This window comes from Scedosporium apiospermum (genome assembly GCF_000732125.1).
Source record: "Scedosporium apiospermum strain IHEM 14462 chromosome Unknown SEQ_SAPIO_0116, whole genome shotgun sequence".
NCBI classification, from domain to species: domain Eukaryota; kingdom Fungi; phylum Ascomycota; class Sordariomycetes; order Microascales; family Microascaceae; genus Scedosporium; species Scedosporium apiospermum.
Window position 1 is genome coordinate 6430 of NW_015971817.1, and position 20379 is coordinate 26808.

A 20379-nucleotide genomic window follows, 5' to 3' on the forward strand; every position below is an offset into this window, starting at 1 on the left:
GTATTACTATTACTTTATTTCTATTTAATATTAGTAAAAGCTTATAGTTTATAGAGCTTTACTATAGTACCTTAGCTTTACTTCTACTATTATTATTTATATAATTAATTATTAATCTTAATAGTACTTTCTATATATTTAGTTAGTTATACTAGTCTTTTAAGTTTATAAAACTTATCTTTAATATCTTCTTTTAATTTATTATAAAAATAGGTTATTAAAAGATTATCTCTTTAGCTAAAGTATATAGTAATCTACTTAAACTTTATAGTATACTTAATAGTAGAGCTTATCTATTATAATTTTTTAAATTATTAAATTATAGTTTACTATTTATTAGGTTCCTTAAAAGCTTTTTTAAAAGTTTCCTTAAATATTTTATAATTATTAAAGATTTTAATAATTTCTACTTTTAGCCTAATTTTATTATTTTCTAAGTAGTCTTAGAAAGTTAATTTAAACTAAATAAGTATATTACCTATAAAATACTAGGCTATAATAGTAACTTTATTAGCCTTAATATAAAGCTATCCTTTATAATATTATAAATAGGTTCTTATCTAAATTAAAAATTTTTATAGCTTCTACTAATTCTTCTTATACTTATCTAGTACTATAATCTTAAGCTTAGGTTTATTAAATACTTATAATAGGATAGTAGATATCTAGGGGATTTTTTATATTTTTAGGTTATTATAAAACTATTAGATTATCTATTTTATATAAGTAAAATACTAATTAAGTTTTTTATTTTTCTTATTTTAGTAAATAGTAAATTTATTAATTTTTACTAGTTTCTTATTAATATCTTTTATCTTAGTAATCTAATCTTTAACTTTATTATATACTTCTTTAATAGTAGTAATATAATTATAGTTATTATTAGAATTTTCTTTATTATCTATAGGTAAAGTAATTATTTTTTATATCTTAATTTTATTATCTAATTTAGAATTTAAAGTAATAAGTAGCTTTCTTTTTTTAAATACTATAATTTCTAAATATTAGTATTAATTAATAAAATTACTTATTAAATTAAAGTAGTTAATATATTATAATTTTAATACTAGCTTATTAATAGTATTAAGTAAATATAATTAATAATAAGATTAAAGTAGTTATTTATTAGTAGTAAAGTAAAGTAGTTAACTAGTATTTATAAGATATAAATAAAAAGTATATATTTAAGTATAGGGGTATAATAATATTTAAATTAACTACTAGAAAGTCTTAAAAGATAAACTAGATATATAGAGTAAACTATAGTTTATATAGATATTTTCCTTTTAAGTTTTCTTTAGGGTTAGTTATACTTTTAATTAACTAGTTAGTTAGTTATAGGTATAACTATACTATTAGTCTTCTGTTTAATTGATTAGTTAAACTTAGTCCTATCTGACTTCTTTATTATATGATCTCTTATTCTATAGTACTATACTGCTTTCTTATAACCTGGTCGTAGCTATGTTGTGATAGCTAGTATTATATAATAATATATTAATTAATAAGGTTAGATTAATATATATATTTTTAAAAGTTTTTAATTTTTTTTAAAATTAACTATATTATAATAAAACTATTAGAAATTATAGAAAGTAATTAAGAAATTAAAATAAATATTTAGAAAGTTTTAGAAATAAAAGTTTTATTTTTAAAAAGTTATTTTTATAATAAAATTAATTTTTAAAAAATAAGAAAATTAAAAAAAAGTTTAATTATATTTATAAATTAAAGTTTAAATATTATAAATTTACTTTTAATATTTTTATTAATTATATTATTATTTTAAGTTATATAATAATAGAAAAATAAGTTTTTTTTCTTTACTATTATAGAAATAATAATTAAAATTAAGAAATTAACTTTTTTCTAATATATTATCTTTAGAAAGTTAAATATAATTAAATTTAATAATTAAAAGATATAAGATATATATAAAAGTAAAAAAAGAAAATAGATATTATATTATATAAAATATAAATAAGAACACACTATATTACAGGACTTACTACTAGGATAACTCAGCTATAGAGCCTAGTTAAAGTATAGTTAGAGAAAAGAGAGCTCATACAGCACATAAGGAATCTAAAAAGCAAGTTAAAGTTTACTTATTTAATTAACTTTTAATTAAGCACAATTCTAAGTAATACTAGCCTTTCCTTAAGCTATATACAGTATATCCTTATAATTCTTCAACTTCTACAGCTACACTAAACTTAAACTAAGACTATACTACTAAGAATCACTAGACACATCCCAGCCTAAAAAGCCACTCCCAAAGAATAGACTCTATCCAAAAGTTCTAAACTTTTAGAAATATAGGAAATAGATAATCTAAATAAATATAGCAACTAATTACTAACTATATAGTAAGCACCCTCCACAGAAAGAACAAAACATATATATTCACCTATAAAAGATAAATTATAAACTAAAAACCAAAAACTATAAAGGGAAATCAAATAAATACAAGATAAAGAAGACCTCCTTTAAAAATTAGTTAAATCTAAACTTAACTTAAATAAAATATTATATATAACCCTAAAAAGCCTAGTATATACTATAAAACTACTTATATAGAAACTTATTACTATAAAGGTTTAGGACTAGAAGCTTACTATTTAAGAAGGTAACTAAACTATTAAAAAAAAAGTTAATTAGTAAACCTATATCTAATAAGCTTTATAAAAGGTTAGTAATAACCTCTACCTAAAATAGAGAATTTATATTAATTAATTAAATATAGAAAAGATTACTTTAAAAGATCTATTTACCTTTATAGAAAAGTTATACTATAACCTTAAATAATATATATTTAAAGTTTAACTTAAATTAAAAAAACTATAATAGTTAGATAGATACCTAATTAAATTTACTACTAAATAATAGAGACTTTATAATATAATTAGAAAACCTCTAAAGAAAGAAGATAATATAAATACATTTAACTTATAAAAACACTTTAATAAACCCTTAAGCAATACAATCAAGACTTTCCTTAAAATAATTACTAACTATAAAGAAATCCTATTAGAAACCTATATATAATAGCTAAAAATAAAATAATATTATATTAAATAAGTAGAAAAATAGAAAAGAAATATAAAGTAAAATAAAGCTAACTTAATTTATAATAACCTTTAATACCCTTACTAAAAACAATCAGACTCTAGCTAGCCACCTTATAAATAAACAAAAAACTAAAAAGAGGTCTTAGGCTAAACTAATAAAGGGAAATTATAAGACTTTTAAAATAAAGATATTAAAAAATAATATATATAAAATATAAAAAAACTAAATACTAACTATATCACTTACTTTAATTATAATAAAAAAAGCTATTATAAATATAATTATAAAGAACTAGCTATAAAAGATATAATAAGTATACTTAACCTTAATAATTAATTAAAATACTTATAAAACTTTAATATAGACAAGTTAGAAAATAAATCTATATAGTAAAATACCTAACCCAGCTTACTATAGTAGAAAAACTACCCTAGTTAAGCCTACTTAAAAAGTCCTTTTATATAATTACATTAACTAAAATAGGACTTTAAGAAAAAAATAAAAAGAAATAAATTAAAATTAAAATAGACCTAAACACTAGGGCTATAATAAATACTATATTAATAGATTTTATATAATAATATATACCTAAATATATATAAAAATTCAACAACCTAAGGCTATTAAGTATTAATAGAAAATAGCTTAAAGCTTAAGAAGTATATAAAATCTAAATAGAATTAACTAATTATAAAAGGGAACTAAAAGATATTATAATTTTCTATTTTAAATTAAAAAAAGAAACAAATACCCCTAATATCCTAATTAGCTACCTAAATATATAAGACTTAGGAATTATAATAATAATAATAATAGATTACTAATAGTTTAATATTATAATAAATAAAAATACTATTTAGTTTATAAAAATACTTTTTTAAAAAGAAAGTAAATTTTATATTATATATATATAACTATTATCTTAAAAAGAAAAGATAAATAATTAAATAATAATAAAAAGCTAATTAAAGAAGATTTTAAAATTAACTTTTTATTAAAATTAAATAAATTTAAAATTATTTTTTTAAAATAAATAGTAAAAAAATTATCTATACTTATAAATATAAAATATATAATTAATACTATCAATAGAAAAAAGCTACTATATAAACTAATCTACTTCCTTACCCTAAAATAAAATAAAAAACTTAAGTAATATATTTAAAAAAAGCTAGAAAGTAATTAGATTACTTATTTTATAAACCTAGTAAAAGTATTTATTTTATTTATACTAAAGAAAGATAGAAAACTATATTTATATATTAACTACTAAAAGTTAAACTATATTATAGTTAAAAATTAATACCCTCTATTTCTAATTAGAAAACTACTTTTATAATTATTTAATAGAAAATAGTTTTTAAAATTAAATATATAAGATACCTACTATAAGATTAAAATTAAAGACTTTAATTAGTAGAAGATAGTATTTTATACTAAATATAAATATTTCTAGTATATAGTAATACTATTTAAGCTTACAAATACCCTAGCTACCTTCTAAGCCTATATCTATAAGATCCTAATAGAATTAGTAGATATTTATTATATAATCTATTTAAATAATATTTTTATTTTCTTAAAGACTAAAAAAGAATTCCCACTTCTCCCTCCCCAGTTCCCAATCCTCCACGTCTCAAGGTTTGACCAGACCGGGTTCCACGCCGGCGCCTTGCGGAAGTAGTTTGTAAGCAGTGCGTCACCGCTCGACCACTTGAGCTTCCCTGAGACGTTGAGAATCCAGACTCAAGTTTTCATATATAACACATACACACGCGCCCGCCATTCTCAAAACAAGGGAGGCGCGTTCCCGCGGAACTTATACGACCACAACTTGGGCGGGTTTTGGCCTTTTTTTTTTGGCATTCCTGGTGGGGACGGAGTGTTGGATGATGAACTGTTTTCAAGGGCCACATTCTACCTGTATAGTCGAGGTTGTCGATATATATTCCTACCTCTCTAATAGATGCACATTCTAGAACCAATCCATCGAGGTTAATAACACAATCCAGTTGTTCACCATGACCATCGCTTCCGATCAATAGGAAAGCGCATACCGCCAACACCTCCCTAAGGAGGGTAAGTATCCGCTCATCAATCTAGCTTAGTGCCAAACGTGACAAGAAAGCTATATTCTTTTTTCTTCTTCCCTCCCTACGAGAGGGATTCTCGAGTTCTTCTTCGGGGCTCTGTTGAGGCTGTGATGTTCTCTTGGGGACCCTCAGACAGCTTGCGGGGGTATGTGTTATATATGAAAACTTGAGTCTGGATTCTCAACGTCTCAGGGAAGCTCAAGTGGTCGAACGGGGACGCACTGCTTATAAACTACTTTTAGTTATTCTATAATAGCTAAGAGGTTATATATATAACCTCTTAGCTATTATAGAATAACTAAAAGTAGTTTATAATTAAGATAAAATCTATTAGAGAGGTAGGAATATATATCGACAACCTCGACTATACAGGTAGAATGTGGCCCTTGAAAACAGTTCATCATCCAACACTCCGTCCCCACCAGGAATGCCAAAAAAAAAAGGCCAATACCCGCGCAAGCTGTCTGAGGCTCCCCAAGCCCCGGCTGTGGCTCCACGGAAACCGTCGAACTCCCCCGTGACCATGTGGGTTGATTGTATTATCTAGCGCATGCCTTCCCCGGAATCACTAGGATACCCTGCGTCATTGAATGGGAATTTCCCTCTCCAGTTCAACGTATTTATTTCAGTAATCCCAATGCATCGCTATTAGCGCATGATCACACGATTGCGACCCTAGACAAGATCACAAGATCCCCTAGCCAACCCCCCCCCCGCCCCCCTAAACCCTCTCTCTCTTTCGAAATGGCCGCCGCTAAGTCGGAGGATTTCAACGCCAAGTATACCGATGCCAACTTGGCCTCGGATGCGGCACCCTACGATTCTGAAAGGCTCTGTAATTTAGTGAAGATACTCGAGGATGCCGACAATGGGAGCATCAGCACAGCAGCTCCAGCGATACTCGTAAGTACTCACAGTTTCTCTTAACAAAGTGTTTACACTCACGGAGTATACTGCAGGCCGGAATGTTATGTGCCCAGAAAAGCCAAAACCCGCCCAAGTTGTGGTCGTATAAGTTCCGCGGGAACGCGCCTCCCTTGTTTTGAGAATGGCGGGCGCGTGTGTATGTGTTTTATATATAAAACACATCACAACCTCAACAGAGCCCCGAAGAAGAACTCGAGAATCCCTCTCGTAGGGAGGGAAGAAGAGAAAAGAATCTCTAATATAGCAAAATATTAATATTTAAATAATATTTTTATTTTTTTTAATAATATAATTATTAGTATTTAACTTTAAGATTAAATATAGACCTAGGAAAATAAATCCTATAAACCTATTATTAAAATAACCTAATTATATATTAGAAAAGCTTAAATATTAAAAGATTACTAAAAAGCTTATAATTAAGCTTAGGCTAAGGAAGGGCTTTAAAATAAAAAGAGAGTATTAAAAGGTCGCTAAGGAGCTTATAATTAAGCTTAAGCTAAAGAAGGGCTTTAAAATAGAAAGAGAATTAAAAATATATCTAATAGATTTTATCTTAACTATAAACTAGAAAGTCTACTTTATAAAAGAGCTATTAAATACTTTAAAATATTAAATATATAAAACTCTACTAAAAGTAAAGATAAAAGAAACTTATATTAAGAGAAAGTATAGGAAGTATATAAGTACTACTTAAGATCCTATAACTAATAAAAACCCTAGCTATTTAATATAAATAGCTATTTCTAAAAATTAAATAATATTAATAAACTATATAGGAGAATATAAATATAATATATACTAGCTAAAAGTAGAAGCTAATTAGTAGATAATAGTAATTATAAAAAGGTAAACTAAAACCTTTAGTCTAAAAAGATAATTAAAAAAAGCTATAGAAACTATTTACTAATTAGATAATAATAGTCTAGAACTATTAGCTAGAACTAAGATATTAGCTTATAATTAATAGATCTTATATTTAATTATAAAAGAAATTATAAAAAATAAAATAATACTTTCTTTAATAATTAATATTAAGTTCTAGAAGACTATATATTAATTATAATAATTAAACTTTAATTATAAAAAACTTATTAATAGTTTATAGGATACTAAAATAAAGAATAGATATTACTTAGCTTTAGATAAGATTTTATTTTATAAAAGTTATTTAGTAATCTCTAAAAAAAGCTTTTTAAAAATAAAATTACTATATAAATACTATAATAACCTATAGATAGATTATATAAATATAAACTAGATATTAGATTTACTAAAATATAAATTCTACTAAACTAATATATATTTAGATATCTAGGACTATATATATACCTATAATTAATATTAAAGTATAAGTAGACTATATTATAAAAAGTATAGTACCTTCTAACCTCTACTAATTCCTAAGTACTCTTTTTAAAAAATTAGTTTTAATTTTATTATAAGACTTCTAGATAATATCTATTAAAATAAAGAATTATATAATTTAATATTTATAATATTATATTAATTTATTTAGATAGTAATCTTAATTTCTATAAAGAAAATAATAATAATTATAAAGCTAATAATATTATTATATTAGAAAGTTAAGTACTACTTTAGTATTTCTAAAGGTATTATTAGTAATTAAGATAGTCTATTTATAAGTATTTTCTAATTAGAGCTTTATTTAGTTTTAAGTATAAAGAGGTAATTTTTAATAGCTTAATATCTTTAAATAGATAGAGCTAATAAATACTTTTATTTTATAATTATAAAATACCTAAGGATATATATTAATTAACTTCCCTATTATTAGTTAAAGAAGACTAAGGAGATAGAATTTATTATAAATAATATAGTAAATATAATATTAGGGGTATCTTTATTTAAAGCTCTATATAATTATTACTTATATTATATTAAATATATTATAGATTAATTAGAAAAGGTCTAAGGAGTTAAGGAATATCTAATTTACTTAATAATAATAAGGAAAGTAGTAAAGTATTATTAATAGAAAGTAAATACTAAATATATATATATATATAATTAAAAATATATTTTAATAAGCTTTAATATTAGCTAGGTTATAAAATTATTAATAGAAAATTTTTATTTTAAAGTAGGTAAGAAGAAAATTATATTAATCTATTTCTAAGTAACTATAATTAAAAAGATAGGGATATAGGTATATTAAGTAGAATTATTAAAATAATATAGTTAAATATATAATATCTTTTATATATCTTTATTAAAGTTTTAATATAATAAAGTAGAGGAAGGATATAGAGAAAAAATACTCCTTAACCTAGAGGAATTAGAGAAATAAGCTTTAGAAGAAGTAATTATATACTAATAAGTTAAAGATAAAAAATAATATCTTATAAAATAGGAAAGCTAGCCTATAGAATATAATATATAGGAGCTAGAAAAGTATTTAGAAAATATATAGAAAGCTATATAAAGATACTAGAAGAAGAAATTAAAGTTTTACTATAAGTAAGATAACTAATAAAAATAAAAGATTAAATTTATATAATAAAAAAAGGTAATAAGGTATTAACTTATTAGAGATAAAATTAAAACTAAGTAATTTAAATATTTATAAGTAAATAATAAACTAAAAGTAAATATAGGAAGAAATAAATATAGATAGCTACTAATATAATTTAAGAAACTAATATAATAACTACTATTAATAGCTTATAAGAAGTAACTAGATTATAGTAATATTTAAGATATAGTAATACTATTACCCTCTCCTTTACTTTAACTTTTAAGTTTACTATTAAGATTAGTAATATAGTTAGTAAAATATTTATAAAGGGTAAGATATTTATATATAAAACTATTACTATTAGCTTTATAATACTTTAAAGTAAAAATATAAGAAATAGAAGTACTAAGACTATTTTTACTATTATTATTATTATTATTACTATTACTACTATTATTATTATTACTTTTATTAATACTACTAATATTAATATTATCTTTTTTATTTTTATTAATACTTTTATAAAGCTAGATTTAAATATTAATATAAAAGTAAATAATATAAATTTAATACTAACTAGCTAATTAAGTAGAAGTAAGCTTATAGAAAACTTAATAGTAATAATAAGAGCTTATATCTTAAATAAAAAGTAAACTAAAGATATAAAGGGTATTATATATAGCTCTAGCCTTATTAGTAGAAAAATAGCTATAATTTAAAAAAATAATATTAAAATCTATTTACTAAATATAGTATTATCTAGTTTATAACTTATTTTTAGTAGAATTAGACTTACTATAATTAACTTTAAAAAAGGAACTATAAATATAAAATAATTTATCTAGTTAATTAGTAAAAATAGTAAAGCTTTAAATATATAAAGTAAGGACTTAGAGGAAGTTAAGGAGGTTATAAATATTAAAAAGATAAGTATTAATATTAATAAAAGTAATAGTTTTCTAAATCTTTTTAGAGGCCTTATAGTAAACCTTTTTAAAATTAATATATCTAAGGATAGTAAGATAATATTAGATTTTATAGGGATTATTATCTTAAATTTAAAAAGTAAAGTAAAATTAGATTAAAGAATAAGAATAGGGGTAAAAAATAAGAGGGAATAAAATATATATTAAACTCTATATAATAGTAATAATATTAAGATAAAGCTATAACTAGGTAGTAAGGAGTATACCTATTTATTGATTGGGCTCTTTTGAAGGTATAGCTTAAATGATATTGTCTATAAAATTTTATAAGAGGGAATAGATTTATTTTAAAAGGTTTTAATTAATAAGTACCTTTACTTTAAACTTATAATAATCTCTAGTAGCTTATTAAGCTATAATATCTAATTAAAATATTAAAATTTACTAGTAAGCTTTAAAAAGCTTTTTAGGAATTTAAAAAATAGAAGGTTAATATAACTTAGTAGGTAAAAAAGTAGAGATTTAAATCTTATAATATATTTTCCTATTAGTAGAGTAAAATAAGTAGACCTAATTAGTATCTATAGGGAGATAAAAGCTTTAAGGGAATTAATAATAATTGATAATATAGTAAAAATAGGGCTTTACTTTAAAGCCTATAAGCTATTTAATCTTAAGGTTATAGGTAATAGGTAAGTTACTTTTAATAAAGTAAAGTTAAGAGGTAATCTTAGCTAAAAATAAAATTATGGATATCTTATAATAAGTTAATTAGTTTTAAGAGGAGGATATTATTAAAGGATTAGAAATAGGAATATATAATATCTTAGAAGGGAAATAGTTATTATTGTAAAATAAAAGAAGAAGATATATATAAGAAGAAAATTTTTTTTAGGAGGAATAGTATAATATAGTAAAATATTTATAGTTAATAGGTAACTTAACTAAGCTCTATAATAAAGAGCTAATTAGAATAATAAAGAATAAGTATACTATTTAATTAGAGATTAATTAGAGGCTATAGGGGATAAAATAGTAAATAGGGGGATAAAAATTTTTATAATATAATAATTATTTTAATAATTACTAATAAAAGGTTAATATAACTATATACTAATAAAGTAGAATAATACTACTATTATAATACCCTAATATATAAGGAAATAACTAGAGAAATAAAGAGTATAGTACTATTAGAGCTAAAATTAAGGCTTATTTATAGAGATTAATAAATAGCCTTAGGGGGATAATTGTAAAGTATAAGTGAGAGTATATTGTATTATAGGACTTACTATTAAGATGATTTAACTGTAGAGCCTAGTTGGAGTGTGGTTAGAGAAAAGGGGGCTTATATAGTATATAAGGAATTTAGGAAGTAAGTTAAAGTTTACTTATTTAATTAACTTTTAGTTAAGTATAATTTTAAGTGATATTAGCCTTTCCTTGAGCTATATATAGTATATCCTTATATATTAAAAATATTTATATATAAATTTCTTTATAATATAATTTCTATAATTATTTAAAATAAAAAGATAAGTTTTCTAATAATAAGCTAACTTAATATAAAAAATAAAAACCTTTTTAAGCTATTTTAAAATAATATTATTAATTATCTATTTATTATTAATTATTATAAAATATTAGTTTTTAAAAAAAACTAAATCTAAGAAAAATTATTATTATTAAATTAATTTTCTTTTAAAAATAATTAATAGAAAAAGAATTTAATTAATAATTAAAATATATTTAATAAATAATATCTATAATTAAAAACTAAATTATTTTTTTTAAATTAAATATTTTCTAGCTCTTCTAAAAATAAGTCTATTATTAATATAGCTTTCTATTATTTCTATTTTATCTATATTTTATTTATTTTCTTATTTAATATTTTTAATATTAAGTAATTAAAAGTATTAGAACTAAAGCTTTATTATTTTAATTATAATATTATTAATATAAGTAGAATTAATAGATTTCTTTTTTATAGTTCTAATAAATAGGTTTCTTTTTAAAAATCTCTTTATCTACTTTTTTTTAAATAGTTATATATCTCCCTAAATTCTAAAGATTCTTTCTATAAAAGAGTAGACTTAAATATAAATTAGAGGAAGTCCTAGAGCTCTTTAAATTAAAACCTATATTATTAAGTAGGTTTCCTAGGAAGTATTAAGTCTCTATATACTAGAAAAGGCCTCTTTTTTTAGCTAATAGCTATAAATATAGCTTATAATAGTTGTTCTTGGAATACCCTATTCCTTAGCTGCTTGGGCAGTTGACATGCTATTTTCGATAGCTTTGAGGGTATCCTGAAGGTTATCTTTAGTATATGATTTCATCTTTAGTAGGAAAAGCTGGATACTGAATTTGAAGTGGATTGGAATTGGAATGGTTGAGGAATTATAGTTGGAATGTGGAAATGTTGAAATGGCGGTGTGGAATTTGGGGTGACGAAAAGGGGGGGTTGACGACAAGTGGGGGGTCCAACTTATCCCTCCAAATCCAATTCAGGAACTCGTATGTCGTGGGAACATTGAGGAGAGCACAAATACTCGTCGGAGACTCGGAGATGAAATAATGGCTACGACCGATTTCGTGACATTGAAAAGTCTTCAAAATGCGATATGTAGGAGTAAATCTTGATACTAGACGCAGGGGGGATTGGCTGTAAAGTACGCCGTGATAACGTTGGTAAGATTTTGCACATTGGTGTGATGCAGCAACGTGAGTGCGGCTGAGATGAACATTGGCAAGAGCTGAAAATCCAACTGGAGGTTGACAAGAATACAGCAAAAGGAAATACCAGGGTCATTCTCAGAATACGAGCAGGCTCTTCTGTCTTGGTCGAAATTGCGAACACTAGAAGCCGAAGCACATCCTTTTTTTTTTTTTTTTTTTTTTTTTTTTTTTAAAACCGCTACTCGCATCTATGTCGTCAATCATATCCTTCCTAAGAGGCTTCTGGACACCTGTGAGTAACGACGGCGACGAGCCAAAATGGGTATGCCGAACTCTATGAGAAGAGAACAAGGTCGAGCTTCTTAACAAGGCAATGGGCGGTGAGGAACGCCTGAAGCAAGATCGCGACAAGACTTACGATTTGCTGGAAAACCTGCGCCGTCTCAACGAAGAACTCGCATCCCTCCTCTGCGTGAAGGACATCACCCTGAAAAATACCTCGCTTCGACTTCTATTCACGGAGGACTTGGCTGTCGCTAAAGACGAGACCACTCCCGCGGATTCCTTCGTCATCATCAGCTACCGGCGGAGAGACAAAAAGGCTCGCGAGGTTAACCTTTGGCCCATCACGAAAAAGATTGTGGAAAGTATCAAGGAATTGAGGCTCGCCAAATAGGGGGATACCTGGATTCCAGGAAGCTGCAACGAGGGTGTCTGGATAGACGAGGTCTGCATGGACTAGAAGGATAATAGCAAGGATGAGAGAAATCGAATTTGACATCCCCTATGAACTACATCTATCGAAGCGCTCGACAGGTCGTCATCGTTCTGGACGACGTTATCGTCACGAAAGCCGAGGAGGAGGCAGCAAATCGATGGTTCGACTACGCTCGCAACAAAGGCAACATCTATCCCGGCAGGCCAGGATGGGAATTCAGGTCCACCAAAAAGAATTGGAGGCCGTTCAGGGTCTAGTCAAAAGAGTTCTATCCGCCAGTTGGCGGACGAGAGCGTGGTGTCACCACGAAATCCGTGTTAGCCGGCTTGACGATTGGGGATTTCAGCCACGACTCCGTTTTCTCTCTGAGACAGGGAATGTCGTGCGGCTCCCATTCCACATATTTACGAGCTTAGGCACTTCTTCCGCGAGAGCTTCGCAGATCCGCAATTTGCCTTTCTGTCGCAAGTGAACATCCGATCTCCCTTCCAGCTGCCCTTTGATCAGGATGGGACGTACTATGACTGCACTGGCCAGGACTCCGTCATCCAGCAAATAGACGGTGTCATTAGAGCCGGTATAACCGTGCTGAATGATCGCGTGCAAGTCACGCTGAACCTTGCCGACATCTTCCTCAAGTGAATCCCGACTGGAGACTCCGAGAATGCGCTGCAAAGTGCGGACGAGGCCTACTGGGTGTTCATCGTGCTCGCTCTGGCCCGCGGCGAGGCTTGCGAGCTGGGTTTCAGTGGTAGTGTGCTCCGTCCGTTGCGTAACGGGGAGGAAATCATCTCTTGGGCCCATCGGCCCCTCGCGGTGTCGCTTGAATGCAGAGCGTTGTGTATGACGAGCTTTGAAAATTTAGCCATATCTGCTGTCACGCGCGAGTACATCGAGCTTGACATGCTCTTCATACAAGCTGAACCCCTGCCGCCAACATATACTTCCCAGCAGCTGGCCGAACGAGTCCTGAGCCAGTATTATCTATATGACCGGCGGGTAATCTTGCAAGACGTCATGCGCTAGAATAACTTCGAAGCCATCTATGGCCCGGCGAACCTGGAGTATCGACTCTCCACCCGCGATACTCTCGCCTGTTTCATCGATCGTGATGCCAGCTGGATGACCCCAGCCGTTCAGGCATTTCTTCAACAACTTGTCCCAGAACGCGTCGTTGCCCCTCGAACAGTCGACTGGGAGCCATTAGACGAAGAGCCGTTCTGGGAAGGATTTCTCGGCACATTTGAGAACGAGGAAGACTCTCCGCTTCGCCTAGCAGCCCGAGATCTCCTTACCATCCTGGGGCCGAATAGGAGCCCTACCAGCCCTGATTATGGAGGAGTACTTGAAACTATCTCTCTTCTCCTAGCTCTTCTCACGGATCCTCGATTTCGCGAATTCTATCGGGACATGACCTCCGTGGGCCGTCTCGGACAGAGATTACGCTTTGCTTCCGCGTCTCCGCTGTTCGAATCGGGTCTTTGCAGTACCGGTCTGTTTTGCAAACCAAGGATGTTATGTGAAAAGGTGCTGGGTCCTGGAGGCAATGGGTAATCCTGCTGGCGGTCCCAGAGACGCCTCTGGGTCGGGGACGCCTAAGTGGAAGGTCGTCGATAAGAACTATATGCTGGGATGTGGACCGCTCACCCCGAGAAGAGGATTCCTAGCATTAAAGAAACGCGTTAGAGTCTACGGCGGCAAGTTAGATAATGAAGATGTGATGGTGAACAGGGTAGAAGGTACATTGTTGCCTAGGGGCGGTCCATTTCTTCAAGTTGATGGTTAGAAGTGGGGTCTCCTTCGTGGATCGGTTCTTGGGAGCTTTGCTATTTAGACGGCGACCTGCTTAACCTATAACTCACCAGTGTTTGTTATAGTCCTACCACCCAGAAGAAAAGAGAGTAAAAAATGAACATCATTTCTTAGCCGTAGAACCCAATTCACGGGCGTCGCCACATTTCGGGATCCAAGGCCACCATTTCGGGTCAGCACAAATCTGTCAACTTCAGCGCAATCTAATCCGACCTTCCTCGATTAGACGAAAAGTCTTATTCTGGTGCTACTTGGAAACTGCCTCTGAGCAGCGGACACGCACTAGGAGACTAGGATGTTGCTCCAACATTGGCCGTCAGGAGCTAAGAAAGGACCGTGGCCCATCTCCTTATCTTAGTACTCATATCACAAGCATCTGCAACCTTGTACCGCAGAAACATCCTCACAACCCCACAACCGGTCAACACAGAAAGCACCAACGCTTGTGATGCGCAAGACTCGGAGGTACGGTTGAAATACCAACGATCAAGAGAGACTTGGTATCATTATAACGAGACTAATAAAAACTGTCCTCCGAACGCGCATGCAAGAGAAATGCCATCATGAAACCTGGTAGACCAATTACAACGTCCCTTATGCCCCTATATCGTACAGTTTTTCGCTTTCCCTTCAAGGCCCTGTACCATCTATATTTTTGCCGTAGGAAAACCAAATAATCGTGGGCCGGAATGACCTTTACGCCGGATATTAAGCATCCATGGAGCTTGGACTCGTCGAGTGCCGTGACTCGAGTTCCTCGCGATCGTCTTCGAAAGTAGGAGAGCAAGCCGCGTGGCTCCTTGGGTTTTTCGATTCGTAGGGTTTTCATCCCAGCACAAGCTCGTATAATATGATCATCGTGTTTATTATCATCAAAGGAACTAGAAAAAAGGCCACAGAGTCAGTAACCATCTCTCGATCGCCTTCTCTATAGGCAACAGCGCTCCGGGTAGCTCAAAGGGGGGATAGGGGGCGGGATGCAGGCGCATCGCGGGGAGAAAACATACTCCTCATCAACATTCGCACACTCGCGATCAAATGTATAATCTTCGCCTGGATACTCTCAGATTCAGGCGCCGCTCCGAACGAGTTGTTGTACGTGGTCGCGGACCATCCGATGCGCGCCAGGAAACGATCCTCGGACAGGATGGCGATGGCGTTGATTAGGAGGACGAGGACGTAGAAGAAATTGCCTAGGAAGAACATTTTGTAGATTCTGCTCGAGGATCTTTTGGGGAGATTCGTTCGGCGACTAGATCCGGGGCGGAGATGGGGGCGGTGGGCGGTTGGATCGGGTCGAGATGTGACGTGTTGAGCTGGCTGAGCTTGGAGCTTGCGATTTCAAAAGGCCAGAAGTGAAGATGGATGCGGAATAACAAATTTCCGGGCTGAAGAGCCACGAAGCGCCACGAAAGCCACAAGGGGGAGGATAGGTGGAGACTTGTCAAATTGGCATGTGACATGGATTAAATATCACGTGATTTCAAACCATTGATAGTGGGGTCTTTGAGCTGAAATGCTCTCGACTGTGATGATGTCTCCAAGCTTTATAACAAGGAAAGAAGGCCACGGCGACGCCGATAATCTAGAATGGAGCGCAAGTGAAATCTCTTCTTCATGTTTGTGTCCCAGCACTTGTCCAACTTGCACTAAATTGGGCTCTTCGACTCCGATCCTTGGGCATCACAAGAGATGGGATTTCAGGTACGGGAGAAAAGAGAAATTCAGCAAAACGAGTCGCGGAGTTTCGCCTCGAGTGTTGAAAGAATTTTGTTGAGTTATTCGTGGTAGCCATCACCGGGACTGAAAGGTTAACGTCAAGATTCGGAGCTCGGTTGGTGAATGAAGCAACAGTCACCTCTATTCTGTTAACCCCCACTCGCGTCGCACACCCTTTCAAAGACACGCCGCTGCCATTTCAGTTTTCTTACCGTCTCCTGGTTCGGGCATCAGTGCCTGAGAAGTGGACCGCCGTGGAGCGTAATGTACTGGCTGGGACTAGAAGTCGCAGGGGCGTAGATGAAATTAAAAGAGTCCATAAACCAGCTGGAAGAGCAAAGAAGCACAATGGTATATAAAGTGGCTGGCTCGATCAGCTCAGTCAAACTAGTACAAATCTCTAACACATCCTCAATCTTGAAAACCCGTGAAAAAAAGAAAAGAGCGCCTTTACGTCCGGTCCTATCCTAGCAGATGAACCTATTTCCCAGGGTATGTTCATCTACTTTTTTATACTTTCAACGGTTGCTTTCCCAACTCCAAAAGGGAGAGTGGTGCTGTTCCACTGCAACCGAAAACGACAGAAAAATCTCCCTTAGTACGAATACCTGAACTTCTTGTTCTCGCGATCCGTCATGTTGGCCCAGACCTCGGGCGACAGGTACTCATCCTCATTCTCCTGGATGGCACCCCGCTTCTTGTTCTGCCAGACGTAGTAGAGGAAGAGGATGAAAGTGACCAAGGCGCATCCAGCCTGCGTACCCATAACAGCAATCTTGGCAGGGCGGTATTCGGGCGCGTCGCGGGCCTGGAAAGTCTGAGGTCCAATGATGTTTCCGATGGAGAAGGAACCGCTGAGGAGCGCGGCGGCAAAGGCACGCTTGGTAGCACCGCCGAAGTTGGCAGATGTCCACTGGATTCAGTTAGAAATCTGGGTGAGTATCAATGGAGGGTGACAATTGAGGTGACGATTGATGAAACTTACGTTGTAGAAGACTGCAAGCGGGGCGACGACAGCGTTGACGAGGTAGATACCAGCGAGGACACCGGCCTTGTTGGTGGTGGGCAGGAAGGACATCAAGGCACCGCCAATAATGCTGTCTCATCTGTTAGTGATTTCGTTTCCTCTTCGCGTCACATGGGTTCTCAACTTACGCTGGAATGATGCAGCAGATAATCCAGAGCCAGCGGTGGGACTGGCTGCGGATGGCGAAACCAACAAAGAGGGTGAAGAAGATGCTGACGGCACCCGAGGGCATGTTCATGAGAGCGGCTCTCTTAGGGTCGTTGACAATGTTCTTGATCAGCGTGGCGGAGTAGGTAGTGACGACGCCGCTAGAGACGGAGAGCTGGGATGAAGGGTTAGCGGATGAATGAGCCGAATGGCAATGGCAGATCATGGCAACACGCGGCAACTTACAAGAATGACGGCCAGGAGGAGCAGATAGAGCTGGGGGTCCATGAGGGCCTCGAAGATCTCCTTGGGTCGGAACTTCCTGTTCTCGATGCCGGTCTGGTTGACGCTGACGTGCTTGAGGAGCTTAACCTTTTCCTCGCTGCTCAACCACCTAGCCTTCATGGGGGTATCGGGGAGGAAGAAGAAGGTCCAGAGACCAATGGTGATGGTCAAGCAACCGAGCACCACGAACATGATCCTCCAGCCCGAGAGCGCGGCGTTCTTGCTGACGTGCTGGAAGCCGTACGACACGGCGCCACCAATGATCTGGCCGAGACCGAGACCGAGATACCAGAAGGAGAAGCGGGGAGCCGCTTCGGACTTGGTGTACCACTGGCTGCTGATGAGGAGCAGAGAGGGTGCAATGGTAGCTTCGAAGATACCAAGGAACACACGGGAGACGAGGAGAGTCTGGTAATTGTGGGCGGCGGCACCGGAAGCGGTGGCGACACCCCAAAGGATAACATTGCAGCCGAGCCACTTTGCGGCCGGGACCTTCTGAAGGCAGTAGACTGCAAGATGGTAATTGAGCTGTCAGCATCATGAAGCTGTCGCCTTGTTTTCCTGTCCTACCTATCGGGACAGGAACTGGTAAAACCAAAAGAGCAAAAAAAAGAAAAAGAAAAAGAAAATGGAAAGAGCTTACTGTTGGGAACCTCGAAGCAAAGCAGGGCGACGAAGAGGAATGTGGCGATGTTTGAGAAGTCATTCCCCTGAAGCTTCAGCTCTGCGTGGATACCCATAACGGCGGCATACTAAATGATGACAATCGGCGGTCAGACACGTTTTTCATTCCGCCCTAACGTCCGCCTCGTTTCTTTTTGCGCGTTCACGGGACACATGGCACACGCGAACTGTGATCGGCGGGTTGCCGAAGATCGGCGCAAGGCGAGTGAGAGACCTGCAGGGTGGGTCACTTACATTGAGAATAACCTTATCGAGGAACTGCATCGTATAACAGCAGAACATGATGGGGACAATGTGCCAATCGATCTTGCGACGCAGAGCCTTGAGCTCCGACTCGGAGGCAGTGGCCTCGGCGACATCGCGATTCGCGTCGAGGAACTTCCAGGCGGTGTCGACGTTGGAGCTGGAGACGTTGTCGCCGCTGACGGAGGACTTGGCGAGTTCGGCCTCCTTGAGGCTTTCCTTGGTGTCGGACATGTTTCCTCGGAGCGCTGACTTGTTAAGGATGGGGGAGTGAAGTGAAAATGAAGAAGAGGAAGTAGAAGAAGAAGAAGGAGGAGGAGAAGAGAAAGAATGACGAAAGGAGAGAAGCGGGAAGGTTTTCGCGTCCAGGTTCCCGTTCCCGTTCTGAAAATGTTTAAACAATGGAAATTCGGTTGTGCCCAAGGAAATCAGGGTCAAGGTGTGATTCAGCGAGTCATCAATATATCACACGTGCGAATTCCGAGGAAAGGGCACCTTTGGACGGGAGGGGTGTGGTCGAAGGAAGGAAGGATGCAGGAAGCGAAGGGGAAGGAACCGAACCTGTATATAAAGGGTTGGGGAAGGAGCAGATGGGAACCGAAAATACTGAACCAAAGGGGGGTGTCAAGGGCGTGGAGACGCGGAGACGGCAGAGACGCAGAGAACAATGAGCACAATTGCATGTAATGCTACATCCATGCAAGTAAGCTGCAGTCGTTGGGAGTATAGGGAAGGAACAATATCAATGTACAATTGTGGAGGATCAGAAAGAGAAGGGGAAACCCGAGGCAGGACTTGGGACAAGGGCAGACAAGAGCAGACAAGGGCAGGGCAGGGCAGGGCAGGCGCAAACATTGACTGGGATGAATCAGATCTTACTGACACAATGCAGTCTCTCAATCCCTGAAGCCTCCTCTCCTTGGTAATCAATGGCAATGTCGCAACATTGGAGGAACAGTGGAGATGGAGAGAGCAATGAAAATAAGCGAGAATGAGAGCGGAGGACAGTGGGAACGACGCGGTTCAGACGCTCGGAGATTTTTGCACAGATGGCGGCGGAGGGAGTCGTCGTAGCTCCAGTTGTGGGGTTTATCTTTGTGTGGCTTTGTATCTAGTGTACGGAGCATGCGTCCAGACCAGTCCCAGTGCAAGAAAGAACTAGCTAGTTCTTGGACATTTTTTCTGCTCTGCGAGCGGAATGTGCCAAGAAAGTTGAGATGATACGAGCCTCAAAGGTATCATTTGATCCGATCCCTTGGGCCTCCAGGTACAGTGGCGACGCTGGCTCGTCTCCGAGCACCTTCTGTAGCGCATAATCATCTGGTGCTACTTCGTATTTGGCCTTAGTGGCTTCTTTCCCCCGCACCTATAGATACTTAGCGGATCAACTGGCGGATTACAGGGGCTACTGCCAGCGTTGATGGATCGATTCAAGCACTGAGCAGGGGCGCAAGAGGGGCGTGCAGGAGGACATCAAGCAAGTGGGATTTGTGCTGGTTCGTACTGTGCAAATTGGTCCAGCAGAAGAACAGGGGTGTTTAGACTAAAACTACCTTAATCCT

At 34.1% G+C, this 20379-nt stretch overlaps 4 protein-coding genes and 1 pseudogene across 4 annotated transcripts; 3 read left to right on the forward strand and 2 right to left on the reverse strand.

Annotated features, from left to right (window-relative positions):
- Nucleotides 1-5909: 5909 nt before the first annotated feature.
- Nucleotides 5910-6331, forward strand: SAPIO_CDS8000 (uncharacterized protein; the record flags this gene model as incomplete). Its single annotated transcript, XM_016789736.1, has 2 exons — nucleotides 5910-6068; nucleotides 6269-6331. The coding sequence occupies 2 exons, from the start codon at nucleotides 5910-5912 to the stop codon at nucleotides 6329-6331; spliced, it is 222 nt and encodes a 73-aa protein (XP_016640609.1).
- A 6101-nt stretch (nucleotides 6332-12432) lies between these two features.
- Nucleotides 12433-12858, forward strand: SAPIO_CDS8001 (uncharacterized protein; the record flags this gene model as incomplete). Its single annotated transcript, XM_016789737.1, has 2 exons — nucleotides 12433-12474; nucleotides 12529-12858. 2 exons carry the CDS (start codon nucleotides 12433-12435, stop codon nucleotides 12856-12858), a joined length of 372 nt encoding a protein of 123 aa, XP_016640610.1.
- A 110-nt stretch (nucleotides 12859-12968) lies between these two features.
- SAPIO_CDS8002 (uncharacterized protein) lies at nucleotides 12969-14454 on the forward strand (the record flags this gene model as incomplete). The annotated part of the gene is made up of 4 exons (XM_016789738.1): nucleotides 12969-13144; nucleotides 13275-13477; nucleotides 13556-13866; nucleotides 13927-14454. 4 exons carry the CDS (start codon nucleotides 12969-12971, stop codon nucleotides 14452-14454), a joined length of 1218 nt encoding a protein of 405 aa, XP_016640611.1.
- Nucleotides 14455-15666: 1212 nt separating this feature from the next.
- On the reverse strand, nucleotides 15667-15918 carry SAPIO_CDS8003 (annotated as a pseudogene; the record flags this gene model as incomplete).
- Nucleotides 15919-17026: 1108 nt separating this feature from the next.
- On the reverse strand, nucleotides 17027-19051 carry SAPIO_CDS8004 (uncharacterized protein; the record flags this gene model as incomplete). Its single annotated transcript, XM_016789739.1, has 6 exons — nucleotides 17027-17344; nucleotides 17417-17528; nucleotides 17587-17780; nucleotides 17852-18399; nucleotides 18534-18642; nucleotides 18809-19051. 6 exons carry the CDS (start codon nucleotides 19049-19051, stop codon nucleotides 17027-17029), a joined length of 1524 nt encoding a protein of 507 aa, XP_016640612.1.
- Between the last annotated feature and the right edge of the window lie 1328 nt (nucleotides 19052-20379).